General features: G+C 39.0%; 1 protein-coding gene across 1 annotated transcript in view; it reads right to left on the reverse strand.

The window, feature by feature from the left end:
• Positions 1 to 877: 877 nt before the first annotated feature.
• Positions 878 to 27,990, reverse strand: part of LOC131976678 (zinc finger protein 236-like) — a 67,034-nt gene continuing 39,921 nt past the window's right edge. The window contains exons 20-32 of the mRNA XM_059339816.1: positions 27,686 to 27,989; positions 26,034 to 26,137; positions 24,914 to 25,357; positions 22,252 to 22,397; positions 18,024 to 18,246; positions 17,745 to 17,936; positions 16,823 to 16,981; positions 12,889 to 13,046; positions 12,658 to 12,777; positions 11,664 to 11,858; positions 7,801 to 7,930; positions 4,707 to 4,880; positions 878 to 1,880 (exon numbers count right to left, since the gene is read on the reverse strand). Coding sequence (XP_059195799.1) covers positions 1,759 to 1,880; positions 4,707 to 4,880; positions 7,801 to 7,930; positions 11,664 to 11,858; positions 12,658 to 12,777; positions 12,889 to 13,046; positions 16,823 to 16,981; positions 17,745 to 17,936; positions 18,024 to 18,246; positions 22,252 to 22,397; positions 24,914 to 25,357; positions 26,034 to 26,137; positions 27,686 to 27,989 — 2,471 coding nt within the window. The 3' untranslated portion in view covers positions 878 to 1,758. The remainder of the gene's footprint in view (positions 1,881 to 4,706; positions 4,881 to 7,800; positions 7,931 to 11,663; positions 11,859 to 12,657; positions 12,778 to 12,888; positions 13,047 to 16,822; positions 16,982 to 17,744; positions 17,937 to 18,023; positions 18,247 to 22,251; positions 22,398 to 24,913; positions 25,358 to 26,033; positions 26,138 to 27,685; position 27,990) is intronic.

The raw sequence follows: 27,990 nt of genomic DNA on the forward strand, positions 1-27,990 counted from the left end.
TGGGCTGAATAGCCACCATCTTTGGTCTGGTATGCAATTCTTCTAATACATCCATGCTTCACACCAGTGTCCAAGGATCAGCATGTAAATGTAAATATTGCCGAAACACATTTACCTCACTAGATTTTCGACACTGTGACCAAATCAATATAGAGAATTTATTCAATCGTCATTTCTATATTGTTTTGAGGAGATAAATATACACTCACCAGCAATTTGTACCTAATAAAGTGGTGGTGTGGTGATCCGCTGCTGTAGTCTGTCTGCTTCAAGGTTGGACGTGTTGTGCGTTCAGAGATGGTCTCATTCTCCTCTGACCTTTAGCATCAACAAGGCATTTTAGTCCAGAGAACTGCCGCTCACTGGATATTTTCCCTTTTTCAGACTATTCTCTGTAAAGCCTAGAGATGGTTGTGTGTGTTAATCCCAGTAGATCAACAGTTTGTGAAGTACTCAGACCAACAACCATGCCACTTTCAAAGTCACTTAAATCAGCTTTCTTCCTCATTCTGATGCTCGGTTTAAACTTCAGCAGGTCGTCTTCACCATGTCTATATGCACTGAGTTGCTGCCATGTGATTGGCTGATAAGAAATTTGTATTAACAAGCTTTTGAACAGGTCTAATGTGGCCAACTGTGGCTCAGTTGGGAGAGCGGTTGCCCCAAACTGCTCTCGATGCTGCATTCATCCACCTGTCTATGTGTGTGTGCTTTGAGTGGAAAGTGCTCTACAAGCGCAGTCCATTTATCATTAATGTGAGATTTGATCAATCACCTCATCTAACCCTCGGAAAAAAAGCAGAGCACATTTTCCAAAATGTAAAACTGTTCCTTCATTATGGGAAATTAAAGATACAATGAAAACTGCAAGTCCAAATAAGTAGAAAAATTACTTTAATCTTCTTAATTTAATATGGACAATAGAAAATACAACTGCAAAAAAAGAGGGGAAAAAGCACATCGTCTGTACATTGGCTTTGCTTCGTTACAAACGCAACATTATGTTCAAATTACATTTCAAACCAATCCATGTTGTGGTGGTTCATCAGAAAATATATGCAATCTAACTACAATATTTACAGAATCAACTACAGTTAAAGAAAACACAATGCTGACAGCTAACTGCCGTTCTTCACCAACATGTTTGTACACCAATTTGGGCACTAAAAATTGTTCTAACTAAAACAAACGTATGACATTGTCAGTTAAAGAAATATTTACAGTATAAATTTGTAAAAAAAAAAAAGTGACATTTCTTGTAGAGCCATGAAAAAAAGCTTTCTGTGTTGTTACAGTTGTTTGCAGCTCCGTACGTCCCTCTGAGCACAACAGTAATGAAAATACAGGACACTCAAGTCTTTTTCTGCAGAATCCAGTTTCCTCTCTTTCCAACAGGGTCAGCCTGAGAGGGAGCTGCAGAATTCTGTGGGATGCCTGTGTTTATTGAGCCGAACCTCTCCTGAGGTTACCATATTGATGACAATCAGACAGGAGCAAAACAGATAAAAGTCATTAAGCCAATCACAGGGAACCAGACTCCCTTTAGTTCATTGCTAATTTGGATAAACAGCTGGGGGCTGCTGCTCGGGTAAAAGCCCTCAGTATACAGTAGAGCACATCTATAAAGTCTCCAATCTTTTTCTAACTAAATAAGCCTTTTGAGAGGAGGAAAATGTTTGGCAAAGATTCTATGTTTAGTTATAAAACTCAATCAGTGCTCAGTATACTGTACAGTGCTGTCTGACTCTGGGTTTGTCGTCAGTGGAAAACGTTGTGCCAGTCTCCGGATGACTCGGGAACCACTTCCAGGTCCAATTCCGATGTGACCTCGACCTGGGGCGCTGATTCTTCTTGGCTCAGGGACACGTCTTGGATCTGACCTGCAGGGATAAAAGTAAGAAATGTGGGATGAGAAGCATGACTCCCATGCAGTTAAACGCTCCCTGAGAGAGGCGATAACAGCTTTGTAAACCAGAAGGAAAGGCCATTAAAATGCATTCACAGAGCAGCACCAGCAGCTCAGATTCTGTAACAGATTGCCAGAGGCTGTCATGCAAATGAGACCATTAGTCAAAAAGCAATCTTCCCTTCCCTCACTCCACCAACATTTGTTTTAATATCTCACATTCTCTCTCCAATGTCTGTTACACAAACTATGTAATAAGACTAGACAGATGTGGAATGCTCATTTAGAGTGGTAAATATGATGTGAGCCATGTGTCATATTACATTCAGCTTAAATAATAACTTGAGCACAAAACAACAATAAGTCACGTTGGCACAGGCTGAGCAGTTCAGACACGCTTTCTCTACTGCTGCGGGCCACGCGCTCAATTGATTTTTACAGTGGGAGTCATTTAATTATCTCCCTCTACTTTTGCCTCTATATCTGAAACACTTCAAACAAATATTCATTAAGTTGCGACAGATGAGCGTGCTCCTTGAAACCTCAAGTATTTGCACTGAACAGAAGAAGAAGAAGAGCCATAGAAAATTGAAACGAGATTCATCAAGGATGAATTTGAAAAATTTTAACCATTTTAATATTGAGATTCAGGTAACTCCTGCGAGCATGCGTGTCCCTGTGTGCAGTACAGAAGGATATTACATGTACAGAACACTGCTACTGTTTGATATATTACAACCTTAAGCTGCTGATATTATAGTAATATAATAGAAAAACTCTTCACCTGCAGCGGTGTCTTCCGATTATGTTTAATGCTGCAATGGCAGCTTACACTTTAGTTGCATGGAAGCATCATTTTTGGACTGAGAGTTTTTTCTTCATGTTGGATACTTCAAATGTTAGAAAATGCAAAGAAAAAGCTAACATTGTGTATCTGATTAGAGAGCTCTCTTGGCTTGCCCCATTTTTCAGAAAAAAATACTTTTGTACACACACACACACACACACACACACACACACACACACCCACACACACACACACACACACACACGAAGCATTGAGAAACAAGAGATGAGCAGTGTTTTATACTACGGTAATGTACAAGTTAAAACATCTCAAATACAACTTTATCTAATTAGCACTACCGGTAAACACAAATTACTGCTGAGGTCATTAGTTTGGCAGGTATTTAACGATTACCAAAGTGTTGGAAAATTCTTGAGGGGGTCATGAATGTGTGTAACAAATGACATGGCAATTTAATGAGACATTTCTGTAAAACCAAATGTGATGCTCATGGTGGCCCTAAGAATCTGGTAAATAACAGTTATTTTTGGTTGACTGCTGAGGTCAGCCTTACACATGGTTGTGTGTATGTGACTGATTGACTGAGTTAGCCTAATTTGTTTGGGGGGCGGGGCTACTCGAGGCTGCTCTTCCGTTGTCATCATCTACATTCGCAGCATGCGCCTATAATGACACGCTGTCATCGGCAGCATGAGGACAACATGTGCAGGTATTTAACATATTACTTGAAACTGTACAATTTATTCTAATATTCACAGTCCACCTTAGAGAACTGTTCCCACAGAGACTTCAAACAGATTCAATATTCAGTATCAGTAAGAAACCAGACTTTCACAGCAAAGACAAACCGAAGGGTTGTCTTTTCAATCCCATTTCTGCTTACTGTCGCTTCAGGGAATTGAAATTATTGGTGTGTGGACACAGCTGGATTGTGTCTGGGCAAACATGTTGCCACATTGTATTAAAAACTGAATGACTTTTTCGGACAGATAGACAATATTTCACATCTTTCTGTAGTCTTATCAGACCTAGAAATGTGTGTTTTTAGCTCAACAGGTATTTCAGGGTTTGCATGACTTTAGAAAACCCAAAAAAGTGAAGTCAGTGTGCCCTAACCTTTTAGAGTCTGAGCTTTATTCCCTGCAATGCAACAGAAACCAGTATTTCAGACATGACTTTTTAAATTATGTGCACCCAGTGGGTACCTGAGTCGAAGCTTCTGTGGAAGGGTTGAACAAGAACTGTCAGCATTGTTCTCCTCCTCAGGTAATCATCAATAGATGCCTGCCAGCCTCCAAGGAGAGGTGTTTCAATGAAATGAATAACAATGCATGTGTGTGTGCTGGTGGCCCTCTTGCAAAGGTTGACAAAAGGGAAGTCTCAACCTAAACCTTAACCAATGCTGTTGGGAAGAGCTTAACATGCAGGACATGCATCTGCTCATATCAAAGAGGAATCTGTTCTGAAAGCTTTGAGGGAACAAAGCCTGGTGCACCTGTCATCACAGTTTTCCTGCTCTACAATATCACGCAGTCTGCGAGAAACACAGGGGCATGTGTGTGCATGCACATTAGTGGTGTGTGCGGGGTGTCCGAGCGCTGGAATACGGATCATTCTGAATAGATAAATGAAAAGGATCATCAAGTGAGCAAGACAGAAGCTGAGAGTGAGAGAGAGTTACTGTTCCACAGGGGAAGGCCAGCACTGCCTCTCATCACTCTGAAGTGTTCAGGGACACCTTTTATGTGCAGGGCCTTGCAAATGAAAAAGTGTATTATATAAGGAAGGTGTGTGATGGATACATAAACACACACAAACACCACAAGGTGGAAAAGGGGACTTCATTATGGAACACCCATCTACGCTGACACTCTTAGAAGTACTGAGTTAACTAAGTTTTTGTTGCCCAGCTGCATGAACATCTGGCTGCACACACAAGTGTTTTTGGTCGGGCTTGTGTGTGCCGTGGAGTGTCGCCCGTCAGCTGCTCACCGTAGCCGTGGGATCTCTTCATGTGGTGTTTCATGTTGCTCTTCTGGGTGAACCGGATGCTGCACACCTCACACTTGAAGGGCTTCTTTCCAGTGTGTTTGACCATGTGGACCTGCAGAGCGCTCTTCTGGTTGAAGGCCTTGTCACACTGGCTGCACTTGAAGGGTCGCTCGCCTGCACAACAACAAAAACAGCAGAAGAAATTTAGAATTGCTGAATGGATCATAATGATGCTGCCAGGTTAACTGAGATCTACAGTATTGTATTGTAGTATAATCAGCATAAATTAATGAATCCATGGTTGAACTGATTTTATTGGATTCTTTATAACAATATCTAATGTGACAGAGAGAATTAAAAGTTTTAAAGTTATGCATTATATGAGTAGCAAAAATGGTATTTACACTATTCTGCTACTAGAAGGTAGTTTTATGGGCAGAAGATAATGTAGGCGTCCTGCATAAGTTCACAGGCAGCATAGTAAGAGCACACCTTGCCCTTAGGTGTGAATGAGAGCGTGATTGTCTGTATCTATATGTCAGCCCTGCGATAGTCTGGTGACCTGTCCAGGGTGTAGCCTGCCTGTGGTAAACGATAATGAATAAATTAACTAATTAATTTAGTTTTGTCTTAGAAATGTAAGAAAATAGTGAAAAATATCTATTACAAGCTGTCACCTGACTATTTAGTCTTAAAAATTCTTGTTTTGACTAACCGTTCAAAACCAAAAGATATTCAATATCCTGACAGACGACAAAGGAAAACACACAAATATTCATACTTTTCAAGCTAGAACTAGTTAAATATTGACATTTTTGCTTTTAAAATGATTTGATGCAAATAAAAACATTTTTGCATTTTTTCCAAATTGTTTCAGCTTGGTTTGAAAAATAAATAAAAAAATCCACCATTTTTGTCGCGTTTGGTAACAGTCTGTTGCTGAAACAAAACACTGTTGGGCAGTGATAGTAAGCCTCTCAGGTCCTGACACATCTTGTCTTATGATCAATAGCCAGGCATGAGAAATATAGTGTAGCCTTTGATGTGTGAAACCGTACCTATGCTTAAAGTATTTCTTTTATATGACACTTGTGGCATTTAACATTGTGGGAAGCCATGCTGATATCTAATGTAGTTGCATTTGGGGATGAGCACATGATGCACATGCACTCAAATGCCTCACATTATCTTTCAACCTATCATTACATGTTGAGCATTATCCAATGTTATCTGAGGATACTCTACTGAGGAATATCAAAACTGCAGTGTTAATAATCCTTATTTACTACATAAGTTGCTAAAATTGCTAACATAGATGTAGGGGTATTGTTCACATAGTCTTGTTTGCCAGTCACTGGGGACAGTATATTGTAATAATATTCCTTTTATTAAACATAATCTTAGTCCCTCGAGGCAGGACATGTCTATATTATCTGACATAAGAATAACAAAGCAGAGGAAACACACAGCTGTGCACTTCTAATGCAAAGACCTGTCAGCTAAATCACCACTCTCACTACTTCTGCACTCACACAATACAGTGAGTGATTAATAAAGGAACCTTTATGAATAGGAACAAAACTCTCTCACTTTTCATTCCATGCACATTCTATAAGCTGTAGATCCAGAGGTAAAAGAAGATGACGCTACAGATGTCAGGCGAGGTGGATGGGAGGTTTTAGGCCTTGTAGCTTCTTTTTTTTTATGTTGGTTAGACACAAAAGACGGTAAAACGCTCTTAACGCATTATTCAAATGGTTCTTTTCAAATGCTAATAGTCCAACAGAACTGTTGCTTGTACACTGAAGGGTAATAAGCGTGTCTGGGTGCTTAGGATTTCTCACAGAGATGAGGCATTCAAGGTATTTGCTGCTTATTAGCTGAGATTGTATGAACGCACAAATTGGTGAGTCTGAGCTGATAAATATAATCTGCTGTGCAGAATCTTGTTTTCATATCCAGTTCTTTTTTTCACCATGTTCTTCACGACTGTATCAGGACTCTTCATTCATCTGGACACAGTTCACTTGTTTTTATGAGTCAAAATTATAAAAAAAATTATAATTATTATTATTATAAAAATAATAATTTGGGTAAACAGCTGTTGATGTGGAACAATCCAATTTTAAAAAAAATCCCTGTCAGTTAAACATTTTATCATGAGCATGTCAATGTAGCAATTCAATGTGGAATTTCTATTATACACTTTGTGTATGTACATAGCACAGATTTGACCTAAATGTTTCTATGGTGCTCAAATGTTTCTCTTTATTCACATAAGTTCCCTAAACTTCACAGATGGCTGATATTACACAAGCCAGATTCTGAAATGCTCTCCTTTAATATCCATCATTACACAGAGACTTAGGTAGTTATGGAGCCCCAGTGTGTTCAATTGAAAAATACCACATAAGGAAAATAAATAAATATTTGAGAAAAATGTCACATAGATTGGCCATAGTAATAAAATTATAAAATGATTTTTAAAAAATCATTAAAACTGTACCTCAATTCGTAATTTCGCAATTTTTAATTTCCAGATAACAACATTTTGCTTCTGTCTGGCTGGATTTATAATCCTTGAAAACCTTCAGTGCAGAGAGCCACAGCCACATGAGAGCAAAGTACCTGAGGAATTCTGCCAGCTCTTCCAAAAAAGTTGCTCAATTTGTCACTAGCACAAAAAAAAGTAGTCTTAGAAATGACCAAATCTAAAAAAATAAGTTAGCTATACTGACCACTGTCATGAAAAGTGACACAATCTAATAAAAAATGCTATTATTAAATGAAAACAGAATTTAGAAAAATAAAATAAAATTGCAAAATGAACTAAAAACGATGGTCCTACATAGGTAGTGTAAGGGAGCTTTATAACCCAAGTTCGTTTGGTTAGTCCGAATCAGAGTGAAATTGATACATTTGGTGCGTTTAGTATTTAGTCTGATTTGTTTCCACAGTGCAGAAATGTAGGCGGACCAAATTAAAAAAAAACTTGCAGAGGGACCTGTACGAAGGCAGAGGTCTGGAAATATGGTCACAGTTTTATTTACCTGTTATGTTCATATTGTGAAGACTTGTTCCATAATCCTCTTACCTGTGTGTGTTCGGTTGTGTCTCTCCAGCTGGCTGCGCTTGGCGAAGGCCTTCACGCAGGAGGAGCAGTTGAACACTCGGGGTTTCTGGGAGCTGGGTGACGGTCCCGGCTGGTGCACTCGTTCATGTTCCTGCAGACAGATTCAAAGATAAATTTTAAACCGTTTCTAGTGGAGCACAAAAAAGTCCTCTGCTAGAACATCATCGAATGTCATGTTGCTCCGGCAGAAAGTGACACATTGAAGCACAAATCAGACAGACTCTGGAGTGTCTGGACACCCCAACAATCATTCTTAAAGACACTCTGATTTGACTTGATTTTTCTCTACTGTTTTGGGAACCAAGACTGTGAAATGATTTGCTCTGTTGCTGGGGAAATAGCGCGTCTAGTCATTTTGTTAAAACACTTTTACATTTTCAATATTGTGCATGATTCCTTTGAAGATAATGTTACATAACTTTCAATATTATTATTGTTATGTATTATATATGCACTATACATATATTAATACATAGACTGATAGATAATCAGACAGACAAATTGTGTTATGCAGATTATCTTTTTGATGAATGACTAGTTTAAAGGCTAATATGAATGAAAATTGGAAGATCTAGCCAAATAATTGATCCACTCTACACTGTAGTACAGTGTAATAAAACTAAAATCAGTAAGTGAGTAACTGAAAGATTAATCTGCAACTATTTTGAGAATTGTTTTTGTTATTTTTCAAGCATTGTTCAAAAAATTCCCAGCCACTCAAATGTATGTGTGTCAATTATGATGCTTTTCTTTGTCATGTTTGATAGTAAAATTTAATAATTTGAGGTTTTGAACTAGCAATTTTAAAATGTTCTTGTGGACATATTTTTTTTTACATTATGTGCACCAAAAAAACATTTTTGAGACTTTGAGACTAATATTGATAGCAATAAATCAATTATCAAATTCAAGCAGTTCACTGGCTTTGCCATGGTCTTTTGAGGGTAAAACATTAGAAAGAATAAAAACCATCGATCGAAAAATCATTTTTCCTCATAAACTTCTCAAAATGAGAATCCGGCAGCGTTCTTCTAAGCTTCTTATGCCTCAAAGGTGTTACACTGAGAAAACTGAGCCTTTTTAATGGAAAAAATGATTGTGATACAATAATACCTGGGCTTACGGCTCTGTATACAGAAATAAAATAGCATCAGACTGAAAGAGCAGTGACCCAGCAGGATACTGATGATCATAATGAACCTGCTGCACTGAGCAGGACTCGAGAAAAGTACTGGGCAACACAAGGCACACAGTCCCCAGGGAAAAGAATGTAAACGTTGGCATAACAAGTCTGCTGATAGGGGAAAGGGCCAAACTTGTTATGCTGTTCCTGCATCAAGTTTATAAGGAGATAAGAAAGACTGGAGGGTGTTTGGGCCCATTATGGAGGCAGTGTTTATTAAAGTGCCCAGGGTTGGTTTGGGAAAACTTTAATAACAACAACAGGAAAAAAAAACTTTAAAATACACAACCAAAACACAATTTCCATTGCCCAGTACCTCTCTGCTTCAGTCACCATGCTCACAATAAAATAATAAGATTTTTTTTTTTATATATATCATATGCGCTGAATATATTTGTGTTTATGAGTTCTAAGAAATCATAAAAATATGACGTTTCTTGGAAGGAGTAAATATTTACTGGCAAGTTGGGCTCCGTTACCTTTAACAACACGTTCACAGAGGTTTTCCTTCAACAGACAAGACTTATTTGAATCGTTGTCAGTAATTTGAAATGATTACTCATTCAACAGACTTTCCCACAATTCAATCGGTTTTGTGATTCATTTTGTCATGTTTTTCAAAGCAGAACTCTGATTTAATGAAATAACTTGAAAAAAATTGCATGTAAGTGCTGACTGACGGTTATTCAGGATGTCTAAAAGAAACTTTTACTTTAGATAATTCAACTTGAGTTAACAAAAGAGATGAGAAAAATTAAATATTGGCAAAAATGACAAGTCATACAAAGTCATATGTTATGATTAGGGGTATAATCGGTGTAACAGGGAACCCAGAATCTGGAAAGTAGTAAGACCTGGCTGGTGTTAATGACGTGGAACGTGTCACTCTGAAAAACACAACGAGCAAACAAACAAATACCTTGCCTATTTTTTGCAGAACTTGCATAAATTCTCTGATTTTGATGGATACAGAACTGCATTAACACCAAACCATGTGCTGTGGCTAAAACACTAGTTCTCCCATTTATTTTAACGTGGGTGGTGCGGCATTGGGGACCTCAGTGGGTGTAAATTAATGTCACACTGCGGTGACCAATCACGTTACAGCAATCAGACTGGACTTAACAAAAGGTAATCCGCTGCTTTGATCAGTTCGCATCAAGGTTATTGTTTTTTTCACAGACAATCCCTCATTTGAGCGGCCGAGCAGCTAAATTCTCACAACACAATGGAGACACAAATGAATCACACTCAACCCTGTGCTAATCTCCCCAACACCTGATGCAGCCTGCAGTGTCACGAGCAAAATAGGCAAGATGGTAATTTAAAGTGATCAAGTAATTGTGAAAGGGAGGAAGATGTAGTTCATCAAAGCAGGCAGATACACCAAATCCACTTCATTTATCTCTCTGTCAAGGTCATGTGAGGATAAATACTCCCTGTGAGTCTCTGTGTAAGCCCACAGATTTTCCCGACCCATATAGCACATCTAGTTGCAATTAAATCTTTATCATTAAATTATTTTTTCTGTGTTCCCAAATTATAAAGCAATGGAGTTTTGCTGTCTAGCGCTAATTAAATGGTGAAATTAGTATCCAGAGGCCAATAAAATGAAAATAACAGCACTGCTGATTTATCTCTCTCACCACTGGGTCCTTAAAAAAAATCTAAAAGTAGCAACAGAGTTCTGGTTGCAGACTAATGAGCAGCCTTGGGAACTGGAGAGGATGAACTTCGGTCATGGTCACTGTAGCTGTGTTTCCGTCAACGGACACATTTTGAAGATTTGAATGAGAAAAGCTTAATGGAAACACCAAAATCCGAAAAAAAAACTGAGCATAACAGTTTTTATGCTCGCTTGAGGTGTTTTTTGTCTTTGTCCTTGTCGAATAATAGTTATTGTGCTAAACAGGAGATGGAAACATTTTTTTGCAAATAAGTTCTGACATAGTGAACATTTAACTCAGCTGTTTCTGCTCTGATATGAAAAAACAATTATAAGTTGCCCAATTGAATCTAATTCCGATTCGATCTAAACCAGCTGATGGAGACATGCCAAAATAGCATTTTTTTCTGAATGCAACATCTAAAAATCTTCTACAAATTTGATGCGACTTTAATGGAAACACGGCTAGTGACACTCACAGAATCAGAGCTTGTGTAAAAAGCCATATCTTTTCTCCCTTTTCCTCCTGATCTGAGAGCTCTCGCATTTTATGCTCCAGTATCTCAACCACATGAAGAGGATGGGCGAAATAGAGAAGCACACATGCTCGCTAACAGGCTGCAAAGCACCTCTCAATTTAAGTGTTTTGTTTTGTTGTTGAGAGAGACAGTTTAGAGTCTGTCTGAAATGATACTTCATAAATGACTCTTATTTTTGCTCCAGATTGATAGACACGACTAATTTTTCAGCCTGAGTTAGAGGCAGACGACTAAAAATGTGATTTATTTGGCGAGGGTTGATTTATTGTCATAAAACCTTTTATTCATTAATTTACAATGCTAAATGATTAAATAAGTGGCTACTTTATGTATAAGGAGAAAACAATATGTTGATGGATACCATCATTAAATAGAAGTCGTCAGTAGCTTCAACTTAAAGCTGTTTATCATCCTGTGTTTTGACACGAGTTCTTACCTTCAGGTGTGTAGCTCTCTTGAAGGCCTTGTTACACAGAGTGCAGACGTGACAGCGGTCCTTGCCGTGAGCTTGTCTACAGTGCCGTCGCAGTGTGTTGGCATTCTGGCACACCTGATTACAGTAGTAACACTGGTTCCGATTATCAGCCTCCCTCTGGCCATCCTTCCCAGCCTTATGGCCATCATCAGTAATCTGGATCACACACAAACATAGTGAGTAGGCAAGAAGGCATGAGAAAGCATGTTTTCTGTCTAAAAAAATGATAACCAAAATTACAGGATGTATCACAGCCAGAAGCTGTGAAAACAGAAATGATCTGACTTTCAAATTTCTGATGGCCCTAGAACAAATCATGTGTGAATAATGCTTTTGTCCGGAAAAATAACCAAAAAAAAACTAAAAACAATTATTTTGTTCTGCGTGTCAAATTGAATATTTGGCTCGAAATAAAACTTTTCTTGTCAAAAACATTCGATTTTGTGTTCTTCAGTGCAACTTGGAAGCCATGAGACAGTCACATGACTAAAGATTCTGTGAAATTTAAACTAAACTGTAGGCTGTTTACACAGAGCAGAGAGGAAAGGACAAGAGAGGTTGTAATTAGAGGTTGTAAAAATGTAAATATTTCAAACACCTTTTATCTATTTTATTCTTTTTAAGATATAAGGCATTATAACTGTGCAACAGAAACTTGCCATCAATATGCTGATTCCATAGAGATGCAAGGCTTGAATAAATAAATGCATAAATTGCATAATAAAAAAGGCTAAGGTGAGAAAAATGTGACAGGAGCAAAAACAACCTGAAACAGCTTTCCATGAAAACAAATCGAGATTAATGTCTTCCTTTATATCTCCCAGACAGGCCGCTGTGGTCTGTCAACAGTTGTTTACCAAGTTGCCATTTTAAGCATTTGCTGAATTCATCAATGTAAAACCAACTCCCACCTCTGTTTGACAGTTTCTCTCCTGGATACAAGACAAACACTCACATTGTAGCCATTGTCAGATGCTCCATTGGTGGCCTGAGAATGGTGACTGACCAGTATGACCTGCTGGCCTGAGCTGGTTGGCTGTCCTGGGTCATTCAGCACTGCAGGGAACGTCTGACCCTGAAGATCAAAACATACTCTGGTAAAGAAGCTGACAAACAGCTAATTTTCATTGTGTCTGCTGTAGAGTCAGTTGAGATATACATTTTGAAATATACATCTTTTTTTTACCTGTGTATTGAGGTTTAGAGTGACACCATCCAGCATACCCTGAGCATCTGCTAGTGTCAGTGTAACGCCGTCATCGCTGGCCACGCCCCCTGGTGACATCACTAGGCTCTGGGATGCAGCAGTATGTGTTAGGGTGGTGCTTGGTGGCAGGCTGGAGACTGACAGGTGCAAGATAGAGCACAAGGTTAGAGTTATATAACTTTTTAACACCCAATTTTCCAATCCATTTTCAACAACAGTGGGAGCTCTATTCTTTTTGTGACAATGTAGTAGAACGTTAACAAACTGTATTTGAATGAGGACCATCATGTTCTTTGCCATTGCTGTAATACAGTTCAAATTGCCTGCCTATACATGAGTGATTGACAGGAATTGAGGCAGCATATAGTTGTGAGTTGCTGTTGTTGAGTTATTGCAATTTCCTCACATTAAAATCAGGCTTACTTTCTATTGGATATTCTTCTACAGCTGCAATAAGCTACTGTCAATGCCAAATAAATATTTTCTAGGGCTGCTGCTTTAAATTAAAATCATCCAACTGTTTTTTATTGTGAAGCAGCTGCCTTTTTTGACAGCAAATCAGTTTTATATATTGCAGGGAGTAATGAAAAAGTTGCAGGTGAGATTGAGTAGCTTCCCCCGCTCATACTCATCTGGCAGACTTTTGCCAGCGGGTGAGTGGGCAGAGCTCTGGGCACTGCGCCATTAAAAGATCACACTATGACTTCTTAAATCTTGTGTGTTGTTTTATATAATTGATTTTTAGTCAGATAATTGTCTTTGTTTGAGTGAGAGTGAGAGAAGGTCCTGTAACTTGTGCAGTTTTGGAGAAAAATGACTATAGTCATTAGAGGGAAAGAAAACCAAAATTGGAAGTAATTGGATTCAGTAGGTCTGAGTTTAAAAAAAAAACTAAATCAGTCAAAAAAAAAATATACCAGTGGCCATATATTGACTGAATGTTTTATTAAAACAACTGGAGTTACTCTTCTGTTGTATTCCTTACAAAGTAGCTGCTCAAGGAGTATTTTACCCCTGATTTCTGGGATCTGTAGTATAAATCATTGTTGCTGTTACCACCAGTAACCAATGGTGTTGTCAAATCAGAAGTGAAATCTAAAATATTTATGAATTTAAATACCTGTTGTTGAAGTTCATGACATTAAGGAAATGCATAGTTTATTATTATTATTATTATTATTATTAATAATAATAATCATAATAATAATATCCTTCATTAACTAGGTCATTATTGAAATTATCATCTCTTTTCCAAGAGCAAACTGACCAAAAAGGCTATCTGAACATTGTTAAAACAATAAAACACAGACCATACAAAAGCTGCAGGTCAGTGTTTGAAGGATGGTTACATTTCGTTTCAAACTGATTTGATTCTTAAACACTGGACCTAAATGGTCTCTTTGGTCACAGGCCTCAGTGTGAGTTGAACTCCAGACCACTTGTTGTTGTGCTGCCTGCAAAATGTTGCTCTCTAATTGCTGAAGTGAGTGGTTTGCTCACTGACAAAAAAATAATAATGATGCATTCATTAGTTTTAGCCAGCGAGGAACCTTCATTATATTAGCCATAAATAACACCAGACGATATTTAATTTTAATAAAAAGGTGCATATGGGCCCCGTGCAGTGTGTTAGTCAAAGCACAGGATTATTATTAACCTACAAAGTGACTGGAATGCTTCAGTATAATTAACAGAAGCAGATATGCTCTCGATGACTCTGTGAAGCAGAGGGAATGTTTTCCACTTGAGTTGAGAGGGGAAGATAATGAAGAGACGAGGCTGGAAACTTGATTAAGCGTCTAGGTGACAATCGAAGGGTAAACAGAACAATCAGGGAGCCATCTCTGACAAAACAAATCATATTTGCTCACTTCAAAGCACCCACGCTGTTTACTTTCTTATCATGCATTAGTTTGCACAATCATTTAGTGAGGGGAATTCAAACTGAAATGTGCATCCCTATTTCCTATATATTTTTTAAATTTGTTATTTATATGTTTGGCAGATGTATATTTTTGAACAGGGATCGAAACCCTGTCTTTGCATGTTGTTGACTTACAAAGGAATATGTAGCACACTAGAAAAGACAGAGTATTCAATAATACTCAATTTTGTCAAAAGTGTGTTCTGTTTCTCGCTACACAATCATTTTTCCAAAGGTAGAAATACAACAGCAGGGTTGTGAGGAATAGTGAATTTGGCTGCGCTCAAGTAAACCGCAAATGTTAGCATGCAGAGCAAACTAGCTCACATCTAGTATCCTAGTTTTTCTTGCAAAAGAAGAGAACTCATGCTGACTTTTTCCCGGGATGTGCAGCATTTTAGACCCTATTACAGGTGTCTTAAATAAAAAGAATCAGCAGAAAACATTAAATGGTAAGCTAGAGATAAAGAGTGTAACTAATGCAGATACAGCGTTGATAAGCTAGGAACAGTTACTTAAGCTGGAAAAAAAAATCTGCAGTTGTTAGCTAGAAATAACAAGCCTACTTTTACTTATTGTGCAAAATAAAAAAAACTTTTGTTTGAAACATTACGAGGAGTAAGTCTGCCACAATTGTAAACAGCATATGACAAAGCTAAACATGCAAAGGGACAGTAACAAAGCAGGACAGGGGGAAGTGAACAGTCCATTTGCAGTGCCAGAGCACCGTGCACTGGCTCACCATGTGAAAATGATATTTGGTGTCAATTTTCCACTGCAGCAATTTTTACATTTCTAAGAGATCTGTGAACCAGCAAGCCTTATTCAACCTTGAAAGTCTATCTGGCAGCTATTTCAGCTTCCCGCATGCACTTTGATGACTCCATAGTGGGGACACACACCCCTTAGCATGCCATTTTATGAAAAAGGCCACTGATGGAGTGACTGTCTGAGCCTCTCCATCAGTGCTTTAGTTTTATGCTGGGATCCATCACTGGCACTGGAGGCAAGGGAAGCTCTTTTTGAACCTTTAAAGGAATTCAAGCTAAAGTTCCTCTCACATGGTGGCATTCCCACACCTCTTGTGAACTGCGAACACTCATTCACCTGTCATGTATCTTTTTTTATTTGAAGTTGTTTCAGATGATGACTGTTTTGGTGATCCCTACTCTTCACCTGTCACATCTGGCGAACAAAAAAGGCTTTGTGTTCAGATCATTTATAGAGAGAGAGCTCAGTCTTGTCAATATGATCCACCTTTGGTTTTTGAAACAAGTAAGAGAGGTTAAACTCAGCCTACGCAGTCTCATTCTTTATGTGTTGGGAGCGAGTGCAATGGCTTACTGCAGTACACACAAGGACCTCCCACTTGCTGCGTGCTCTTTCTACCAAACGGCTGGCAGTTTAATAAGGTCGCATCAAGTGGGTTACATATGTGCATCAGCCGGCTCCTCTCCTACTTTGTTGCCATACTATTGGCTGAAAGTGGTGGACCTGAGTCAAGCGGTGTTATGAGTGAGTGGAGCAGGTCGCTAACGATGGCTCCATGCAGGTCAAAGATGGCTTTTGTGTGCATCTATCAAACCCACAGAGTGAAGTTGTGTGGAACAAAGTTGGCTGAAAGAGAGGGGCTAGTTTCTTTATTACCATGAGTTCTCAAAGTCATTTTGTCTTAAGGAGATACACTAAATAACTCTGAAATCATTCTACGATTCATTTCAGTAAATAAGGGACTGAGATGTGTTTAATTACTATCACAAACTGCTCCGATGTTGTTCACTTATATCCCATCCTAAAATTTTGGAGGGTTACTTCCACCCTTAAACAAGACAGCAATACCAATTCAGCAAAAAGTTAAGGCTAAGGGGTAAAGAGCAACTGCAGACTGGGCTGAAATGTTTGGTTATTCCAGATTCAAACTGAACAAAAGATACTAATATACTAGATTTTCTGAGAGAACACACCGTGACACACAAAACCAGTCCTAACCTGTCATTCCAGTGTTTGCGGGGCTCTGAGGTAGGAGGTGGTCATTGGTGATAGTCAGGGTTGCGCTGGTGGGCTGGCTGTTGAGAGGTGATGCCAGCCTGATGCTGCCGTTCATCTCAGCACCATTAGGGTGACTGTGCTGAGGGAGCAGATCCTGACCTGCAAATGTAGGGAGAATTTTAGTTGAGTCATTCACATTTCAAGCTCTTTTTTTCTTCTTATATTTGGGTTGGACAGGATGTAGAATATTTTCAGCCACTTGCAGAAGAAAAGTGTTCTGTACATACAGAGATGGCAGGATATATAGAAATTTGAATACAAATTTTGAATAACAGAGAAACTGAAAAGGAAGCCAGATTTTTTCGCTTGGAAACCATGCACCATGATCCATCTTTAGTTATTTTCTTCTGCCTCTTGTTAAAGAAAGAAAAATCAATATTTTGCACAAAAAAAAAAAATGCTGCACAGAATGTCTTGGTACAGCTTCAAGACAAAGAAAAACAAAAAATGAGGCTATATATAACAGAGGGATCTATATTGACTCCTGGATGCTCAGAAGAAGGGACACATCCACTTCACTGTGGATACAACATAAATCCCCTGCTGATATATGACCAGCTGGCTTTGTGTCGGCTATGATATATGGGAATAAATTGCTTTGTGAAGAGGGTGTAATACTCATAACCTCTAATACTGTGACTTTTAATCTGTATTTATGAAGCCGCTTCAAAATAAATCTAAGCGCTGCAGGATTTTATTGTGTCTTTTTTTCCCTCTTCTTGCAAACATGTTGGCCCCAGTGAGGAAATCAATATGTGTTACAGATCCTAGAGGGGATTTTTATTTCATCTGTTGCTTTGTTATTGACAGTCTGTTTCTGCACTTTGGGAAAAAAAAGGTTGCTATATACAGTGGTGTATACCTGATATGGTGAGGGTGATCTCCTGAGGGTTTCCTGCTGCAGAGCTGGAACCTGAAGCTGAGGCCTGGGCCTGAACCTGGGCCAGGGCTTGACTCAGGCTGGAGTTGTTGATGGTCAGTGTGATCTCCTGACCGCCAGCGCCTCCAGCTACCAGCCCAGAGCTGCCTATGACATGGCTTAGGTCCTGAGAACCTGCAGAATCCACAGGAAAGCATTGGTCATTATTTGAGCTCCAAAAAGGGAGTGTTTTTTTTTCTCTGTCAAGGCAGGGACCCACACCTGCAGCATCCTGCTCCGAGAGGCTGGACAAGGTGACCTGAGCAGGTGTGATGGTGGAGGGCTGCAGGGCCAGCGGGTGGATGACCACATTCGCGGACACTGAGGGGTCAGTGGTGGACATGAGCTGGCTGCCAGAGTGGGAGACGAGGCCAGTGTCAACGCTCAGGGGCTGAGAGAGGAGACCGCCTTGTTGTAAGGTCTGCTGGAGGAGGGCATGGTCAATCTGGAAGAGAAAGGACTACTTCAGATGAAAGAGGAAGGGTGATGTAGAGGAGGAAAAGGAGGGTGAGACTTGTAGAAGGCAGGGTCATTTTCACCCTCTGATGTTTTACGTTGAGATATCTTGAATCTGTGAGTTAAAGGTATAATGTGTAACATTTCCACATTGATCCAAAATGCGCCATCCTATGTTATGTATTTGGTTGAGCTGTATACCTGCAGTCTCCCTGATGTTTCAAACAATGTTCAGCAGTTCTTATCTTTCCACGATTGAATTTGCCACATGATGATATAAGAACATGAATAATACTTTGACATATCGTCACACTGTTAAAATAATCGGCTAAGTCATTTTTTGTCAAAATTGTTTTTTTAAATCATCTCCTCATGACGCCGACCACCTATGGTAAAATCGCCTACATCCTCAGTTGATCAGATCATGTGATTTTACCCCTTTAAGATAATGGCCTATGTCAAGTGTGTGACTTAAGCGGATTTTAGTGTCAAAATAAAATGTGACTTAGGCAATTTTTTGAACATGCCTTTGTGACTTAAGCAAAATATGGTAACACTTTATTTTGAAGGTGTCTACATATGAGTAGGGAGGGGTACCTTTCACATTTGAACCGATACGGTACCGATACTTGGTACCTGGGAATCGGTACCGGTACTCAACGGTACCAATTTTCGGTACTTTTGCGTTTGTTTATGTGGTAATAAATGTTAATTTGTTTAATAATAAATCAAATTTTTTCAATTCAACATATTTATTTCTCAAAATATAAACTTTAAAAAATATATCAAAACAATATAAAATCCAGGATGAGCAGTGCTTTATTGTTGAGTGAACGTGCATTTTGTAACATGAAAGTTGCAGTGTTATCAAAGAATGCAGAGGAGCGCTCTCAGGTGGCAAGTGCACGGAGGAGAAAAAAAAAAAAAAAAAGGTTGCAAGTGCACGTGTGATTTGTTGTGATGACGTCGTAGCTGTGCGGCGCAGCACCGGTCAGACAGTATTGTGGTCATAGCATGATGGAATAAACAAAGTTGAGTCGGGCTGCTCTGTGCACATATCGAGGATGACGCAGGAGTCTGAGGGATTTAATTTCAGCGAGGCAGTTTGGAGTAAATTGGCAGGTAATATTCCTGAGTTGAAGAGCGGAGTATTAGCGGAGGACCAGAGCTAGCTGCTAGCTGTTAATGACTGGTCTACAGAAGAGTGGAGAGAGCAAACGGAGTAAGGAAGGTCCAATCTGGAGGCAGACGAAGGCCAAGCCCGGGTAGAGACATTGGAGAGATAGCAGCTTGCGGCTAGCAGGCCTAGAGCCGGGCTGTTCGTCTCTGCGCCGGGTTGGAAGACGGCAGCAGCTAGTGGCTAGTGACCGCGGTGAGCAGACAGGACCAGACGAGGAGGTACATAAAAAAATAAAAAATAGTGCGATCGTCAGCACGCTTGTTAATCAAAGACTTTAAATGAAAACAGGTTGAAATAAATGATCAGTTTAAAGTTAACGCCGTTTAGGTACCGAAAAATGGTACCGTTTGATTTTACATGAATCGGTACTCGGTAGTACCGACGGAATTCGGTCGGTACCTATAAAAGTATCGAATTCGGTACCCATCCCTACATATGAGTGACATGAGCGTGTCATAAACATGACATGGGATGTGTCATGAACATTAATGACACTTTGTAAAAACATTAATGCTCATGATACTTGTCATGTCATGTTTCTGACAGGCTTGTGTGACTCTTATGTTGACACCTTCAAAATAAAGTGTTACCATATCTTGCTTAAGTCACAAAGGCATGTTCAAAAAATTGCCTAAGTCATTTATTTCTCTTAAGCTACATAATTTACACTCAGTGTTATTACTATGCCAATGGCCATCCTTTGTTACATTCTTTTTGAGTGAAATGATCAATAAATGTCATATGTTACACTTTCGGTGAAGTTTTTTGTGTTTCCTGCAAAACTTTAAAAAATGAGTTAGGCTATTATTTTGGGTGAGGGTGACGATAGTGACTCGTCTGTGAACACCAATTCTAGCATACACTGTATGAAGTTTCTGACAAATAAACTCATTCTAAGTTTTGATGCAGGATATGAGTAACAACACAATTTGAACACATTTCTTTATTCAAATTACAGCCAGCCATAAAAAATTGGAAGAAAGGATTGGAACCCCAGTGTGTGTCTAAAATGTTCATTTATTACTTTTAGAGCTGGCTGAACAAAACTCATCACTGGCTCCCAGTTCAGCAGCTCTGTTGAATCTTGTTCTGGTGCTATTGTGTGATTGTAGATTTCATTCTTCTTCAGTAAACAGATTATTTGGCTTAGTGCATACACGCTCTGGCTGAAAACTGCCCTAGAAGAAACATCTTTAGCAAATGCATGGTGCCACTATGGAAATCGGAAATGCTGCTACAGTAAAGAAGTAACTCATTAATATTAACTGACTGATTGATTAAATTGTTTTCCTTCTCACCACATCATTGCTGTTCAATTGGTGAATACATTCACAACAGAAAACAAACAAACTTTTATCTCTAGATTCCAATCAAATCTCCCTATTACTAATTAATTACACAATGTTACACAATGGCCTTTAATTAAGAACTAAACTCAATCAATTGCTAATGATACACATCTCAAAACTATTTTGCACAAATTAATAGTTTCAAGTAATTAAGGGAAATGGGTCGACAAATAGGAACCTCGGGAATAATTATAAAGTCGACTGCTTGAATATTCTTCTGCTCAATTAAATTACGAAAATAAAGGAAATATCTAAAGCTGTGTGATGTTATTAAGGAAATATGCACTAAAAAGCACTAACAATTAAAGCAAAAAATTACAACCAAATATTTGATTAATTAAAGACAACAGTAACAATAATTTTGCAAGATGTATTCACAGAACAGAATGCACTCCATCCTGTGAAACTTTTAAATGCTTTCTTTATGAATCATATGCAAGTATAAACCATTTACTTTTTTTGTAAATGAGTGCATGTATTTTGGAAATGCTATGAACCAGAAAATGTTTTATTCAGTATGTTTAGCATAATCATACATTATGTATGATAATTCTAATATAATGGCAAGGTTAAGCCATGAAACAACATATATGCTGTAGTATGTGTCTCTGTAAATGGAGATTACTCTAATTGCGCATGAGGCCATTAACCGGATTGCACTGAACTATGGTTTCCATTTCTAACATATTACTGCTAATTTTATGTTACTAGATTTGTCAGTGATGGTTCATATTCTTATATTTGAAGGTCTGTGTCATGAGACTTGAATAATTTAGGAAATAAAATCATGCCAAAGAGATTACTAATCAAAATTGCTCCTTCATGTGATGCTTTGAAGATATTTGATTCCCTCCATTAAAAAATATGCCGCAGAGCACAGGCTCAATTTTCTCGCTGAAAGAAGTAATAAAAGGCAAACACCATTCAAGGGATTCATGAAGGAAAATGCACAAATTAATTAAGCCTAAAGTCAAGGTAATGGCACAAGTTCATAATACCACATGGCTCATTAGGCATGGATGGATTATTAAATGGACCTACAGGGCACGGGCCCAGGGGCCCAAAATGTCCCTGACCTTAACTACAAGCATCCACTAAAAAAAGACAGGTACCGGCCAGAAAGAGCCTCAAATTTCACATGAAACAACTTTGACTACAAAGACGCCAAAACAACTACAAAGAGAAGTAAACGGCTACAAAGAGACCAAAGAGACTCACAGCAACTATGAAAAGGGGCAAAACAACCACTTAAACTTAAAATTACTTAAAGGAGACTAGAAATGACCACAAAGAGACATAAAAACGAACAATTTAAAAAAAGAGACACAAAATAACTTCAAAGAGACACAAAACGACCACAAAGGGATGCAGAACCTCAACAAAAACAGGCTAAAACAACTTTAAAGCCTACTTTGAAAGAGAGTTGGTAGGTGTATTTGCATGTCTGTGTGCTCATGTCAGTTACCTGTAGTGTGATGTTGTTGATGTTGCTGGTATCGATGCCAGAGATCTGAACGTTAGGGCACACCAGGTTGGCAGGCGTCAACTGCAGGTGGATTCCATCCAGCGTGGTCAGGCCATCTGGGAGCGACACAGTCAGGTCTCCTGCAGCTGCAGCACACACACACACACACACACATACTTATTTAGGTATTTCACATTTTAGTGTTAAACTCAAGTATTCCTTTTTTAAATATTTTTTTTATCACTGTTACACCTCCAATAGCCTTCAAGGAAGCAGAGGGACCAAAAGTGTAGTTTTTTCATATGTTCTGTAAATCTTAGAAATAACCTACAGTCCAGCTCTTAACGCACTTAATAAGCAGGTTATCTCAGGTAAAGTAAAATAATGTGTTATGAACAAAGGGATGTGTCCGAAACTGTGGATTTTAAAAAAGGAGACATTTTTATGGTACCAGATGAGGAATACCCTGGAGGTAAAATGCTAATTATACATCTCATGTCAAAGGCCAGACGCAAAGGCATAAAAATGAATCTGTTATGCACTGTGATGCTTTTGAGCTACTAAAATGACCTGATGGCTTCTGCTGGAGCAAGAATATCCCTAAAGTGAAAAGGTACAGATTCTCATGAATAAATATCATCAAAAGATTTAGACAACAAAGAAAGTATTCAGTCTTTTCCCAGATGATGAAAGGATAGACTTTTTTGGAAGAGGTTTGCCTGCAGTGAACTGTGCACTTCTTTCAAAATAGCAGAAAACAGACAGAGGGAGTGAGAGTGGTGAGCTTGAAGAAGAAAGCAAGGACTGGAAGGCATTTTTGGTCCTAACCGTTCTGTTCCAGGAGCTGTGTGGGGAAAGTAATTTCATGGCTTCAAACAGTAGCACAGACGTCAGTAAACATATTTATCTTAAATGAATTGGAGTGTTTTGGAGAATTTGCATTGTGCTGCATTCAGAAATGACAGCTGCTCCGTTTACATAGCGATATGAACCCAGTCCAATAAACATTTTTCATTAGTGTTTGTTTCAAATCAGAAAACTGTCATTTCAATTTTGTGGAATACATGGAACAAGTCTTGAGCACATAATTGAGGAAAGGGAGCCGAACTCAGATGAAACTAGCTTAATGCATACACATTTTTTAAGTGAAGGACACATTTCCATGTCCAAGCTGTTTTATCAACATTTCACAAGGCACACATACAGCAAAACCTTGAATATTGAGCTTTGAAAGTGCAGAAGCCTTTTATAAAGACCTCAACTCCTTCTCTGACACCTGAATGATTTATCTGCCTCAAAAATGCAGCAAAGCTGAGTTGTGACATCATGCACGTCCTGTTTAAAGGAGTATCTTGAAAAAGCTAATTTCAAAAATATCCAATAGTATCCTGTGATTCGAGGAAAAGTGGGTACAAAAGGCTGGCTTTCGGTGATAAAGCACATTCCATCCTTCCAGCATTGGCCACATCACGGCGTGTAATTCATCTTGTCCTGAAGCAACTGCCAACTGATTACCGACCGGCCAACCGTCAGGGAAATTATGATCCCTGCAGCATTTCAGTTATGCCCACAAACTCTGGTGCATTAATCATCAACCTGACATTACATTTAGAGTAAGTGTCAAATGTGTTGTTGTTTGGTCATTCATGACACTGCACAGTGACCTTTTTGATAAATTTAGTGCCTTCATTTTACTGGTAATTTCCTCCTCCAAATGTAATGTCTACTGACCGTGATTCTCCTCTCCATTTCCAAGCTACAACAGAGGATCACAGAGGAACAAGGAGGAAACTGACGAGACTTCAGGTAACAGCCAGCATAACGCCTAGTTACCCTGAAATTAAATGTAGCAAGAGGGTAACTAACTTTGCTTTAGTTTTCAGCCTGCATACTCTGTAGTTACCCTGTAATTACATGTAACAAGAGGGTAACTAAGAGTGTGTTAGATAACTGCCTGCATGGCGTGTAGGTACCCTGAAATTAAGTGCAACGAGAGGGAGAACTAACTTAGCTTTAGTTTACAGACTGCTTATTCTCAAATTAACCTGAATTGAAGTGGAGCAGTAGGGGAAACTAACAGTGCTTAGGATAACAGTCCACTTACCATGTAAGTGCTTTAGATTACAGAACACATAACCTGTAGTTACCTTGTAATTAAATGTAACAAGAGGGAAACTAGCATTGGTTTAGATCAAAGCCTGCATAACCTGCAATTACATGGTAGGCAAATGTTATAAGAGGGGAACTAACAGGGCTTCAGATTGTAGCTCACATACCCTGTTGTTACCCTGTATACAGGCCTGTGTACTTTATAGGTCTGTATACGTAATACTGTTACAGTGTGCAGGCTGCAATTTAAAGAGTGTTTTCATCATCTACTGCTCTGCATGATTAATTACAAGCTATTTAACCCATTGAAGCCTGGAAAGCGGATACGTCGTTTTGTAGTATTTGTATAAGCTCTCAAATACTTTTTGAATTTCATTTCTATCTGCTACAGAGGCTGAAAAATCTATTATTTAGTAGAAGCGTTGACACTTCTGTTGAATTTCCAGAAAAACTTCAGGTTTTAGGGGTTTATTTTAAAATCGGCCAGAGGTTTTACAGGAAGTTTTAGGCGTCAATGGGTTAATATACTATAAGACCTATCCATAATCCATACCTGACATGGAGGCGGGCAGGATGGCCTGTCCCACCAGTCCTGGTTGCAGTAGGTTCTGGTCAAACTGCCCTGTCAGAACCTGGTTGGCTGGGAGGTAAATGTTTGGGTCAGAGTTGGTTGTTTGTAGAAGACCCACAGGTTGAAGAGCCTCTGAAGCAGCTGACTGCTGCCCCTGGCCTGATGCAACGACCTGCCCAGTCCCTTGGTCTGGACCCTGACCCGCCTGACCCGTAGATGAGGCACAACGCTTGGATTTGCGGCTGTCAAGGCTTGGCCGGAAGTGGCACTGGATGTGGGTTTTGCGGTGGCCAGAAGTTCTGAAGCGGAGTTCACAGAAGGGACATTTGAAGGGTTTGGAGCCCGTGTGGAGTCGCATGTGCACTTTTAAGCTGCCCTTTGTGGAGAAAGAGGTGTTGCACATGTGACAGCTGAAGAGTTTCTGACCTACAAAAATACAGAAAGGAGAAATATCATGAGTGGCTCCATCACAACTCCAGGGTACAACCCACTTGTTGTGTCTTTGTGGTCAAAATTTCATAAACCTTTGTGCTCTCTGGCAAAAAAAGCAGTGATGTAACTTGTTCTAAACATCAAATAGCTTTGCAAGTACATGGACAAACCCAAAGATTTTGCAATCAGCAGACTCTTTAATGTTTTATTGTTTAAAAACACATTCTCTTTCTCATATCACTGTCTGAATATATCTGCATTCACCCTCTGTATAGCTCCCAGACCTGCTTAATAATCAAAAAGACATGGAAATCTCACTTCTAACAACAAGGTTTCAATACGGTTGGGCTGAAAACTGTTAGAGAAATAGTTCAATCTCTTGGGAAATCTAAAAGATGAGACTCTAAAGATGAGAGTGGTATCAATATTCTCATCTTTCTCTCAAAAAGAAAGCAAATAACATATATACCAAAATATGAAAATATTTTTTCAGTAATCTAAATATAAGATTAAATCATATTGTCTGATTTTTGGTAGATCCTGTTAAAAATCCCTATCTTGGTTCTATATTCCTCTCCAAACACCACAATGTTTCAGAAAGCCCACGCTGTCATAAACTAAAACAACTTCAATCTAATTAGGTGATGAAGTCTAGTAATAAAACTCTAACCTGTATGCGTCTTCACGTGGCAGTCCAGGGTGGATTTTACTGTAAAACTCTTCCCACAATTATCACACTTGTATGGTCTTTCTCCTGTATGGATCCGAATGTGTCTAGACATTGAAGGAGATAAACATAGACACATTGGAGAGAGCACAATGACAGATGACAGATTTAAAGTGGGGAAAAAAGACAGTAAGTGAGTGCAACTTAAAAAGGTCTAAGTGAAATAATGGAAACAGACAACACACTATACAGTTTTGCCAGTGTTTACTGGTTACTGCAGAGCACTCTTCCATCTCATGTCTTATATGAGCTTGCAATGGAATTTGTAATGCACTCCGACACTGAATATAAAAAGTTAAATAATAAATGTGGTTCACTGGTGTGTATCGGACTTGTTTAGGAAAATAAAAGTCAAAGCTCAGTTCAAAACATAGACTGTAAAAAAAAGGGTTAAAAACCGAAGTGGTTGAAATTTTACAGATCCAATAAAGTGGACCAGCTCTAAAGAGATGTAAAACATATATATAATTATTTCTATATTTTAGTTATTTTAAGACTGTTTCCACATTCTTTCACAGCTATTATCTGAATGCTTTAAACACATAATCAGGACATGTGACCTTGTGAATTTTCCCAGTTTTAATCGTTAATTAGAAAGTCTGACACATAATTGTCTCTGTAAATTGTATGGGGAGTTTGACTAACCTACTAACCCTTGATGTAGTAGGTCCATGTTTTTATTTAAATGGGTACAGTATTATAGAAATAACAGCCATGTGAATGTGATGAAAAAGATAAATTCATGCAGCAGGAAAAGACGGCTTAATCTTCCCTGTGTTAGAGACCACTTGAGAAAACTGAAGTCCACTTGTACCATATATAATAATGCACATACTTAAAAACCTTGGTCTTTCTCTCAAGTGTGGCTGCTCTGATTATAAGTGATAGTAACTTTGTCCATTGAAGAGAATGGATAGCTGGCAAGTCGAGTGTTTCCACTATTGATCCCGCCTTGCCAAACATATTTTAAGGCAAGGTGGTTAGTTCACACAAAGGACAGTCAAGTATCTGTTATCCAAACTGCTAAAGTCAGTTGAACAGGTGATTCACGGCACATTTCCCCAATCAGCTCGTTGGACTGAGATTCAGTGCTTGGATCTTCCCTTGTGCCCGCCTAATGAAGGAATCCTGATTAGCTTCTTCTCCGCTTAGTAATATGCAACATAAGGTGAAGTGAAGACAACTTTGGCAGTAATCTACCAGAGCTAACGTGCTGACTGATTTTTGCTGATTGCTCTTTTTGATTTCTGGAAGTGATATAGTTCTGTACGTTTATGTGTAGTTCGCACTGTGCCGGATTCCATTTAAAAAGCCTGTTAAACGGTACATTGTTTGAAAGTTACCACTCATATGGTAACTTGGGAGGAAATGTGGCCTTGTGTGCTTTGATTAGTTTGGCATGCAGTAACACACCAGTCATAATTTAGTTTTAATGAAAACTTAACTCCTGCCATCTGTTCCTGGTGTTCTTAAGCTTTAAAAGTGACATGAGGTGCACTGCGGTGGATCTAATTTATGCTGTTGTGAAGAGTGGCTCATGTGGATTTATGAATAATTCGAAAAGACAGACATGATAAAACAGACATGATATTTACCTGACCAGGTCACTGGGCTTCTTGAAGCTCTTGGGACAGTAACTGCAGCAGTTGGCAAACTTGGGTTCTGTTTCCAGTTCCACAGCCTTGTCTTTGATCTCACTGATTCGATCCCTCTCAGCCGCTGATTGGGCGAGGATCCGCTCAGACACTGAGGCCTCCTCACCGGGATCCTTTGCCAGCTCTGCTGCCTGTTCCTCAGTGAAAGTGATGATTTCCAAACCCCTCCTCTTTGACTTTTGCTCCCCGTCCTCGTCCTCCTCTTCTTCCTCTTCCTCTACGTCTTGACTATCCAGACCTATAAC

The sequence above is a fragment of the Centropristis striata genome, chromosome 8, assembly GCF_030273125.1.
Source record: "Centropristis striata isolate RG_2023a ecotype Rhode Island chromosome 8, C.striata_1.0, whole genome shotgun sequence".
NCBI lineage: Eukaryota > Metazoa > Chordata > Actinopteri > Perciformes > Serranidae > Centropristis > Centropristis striata.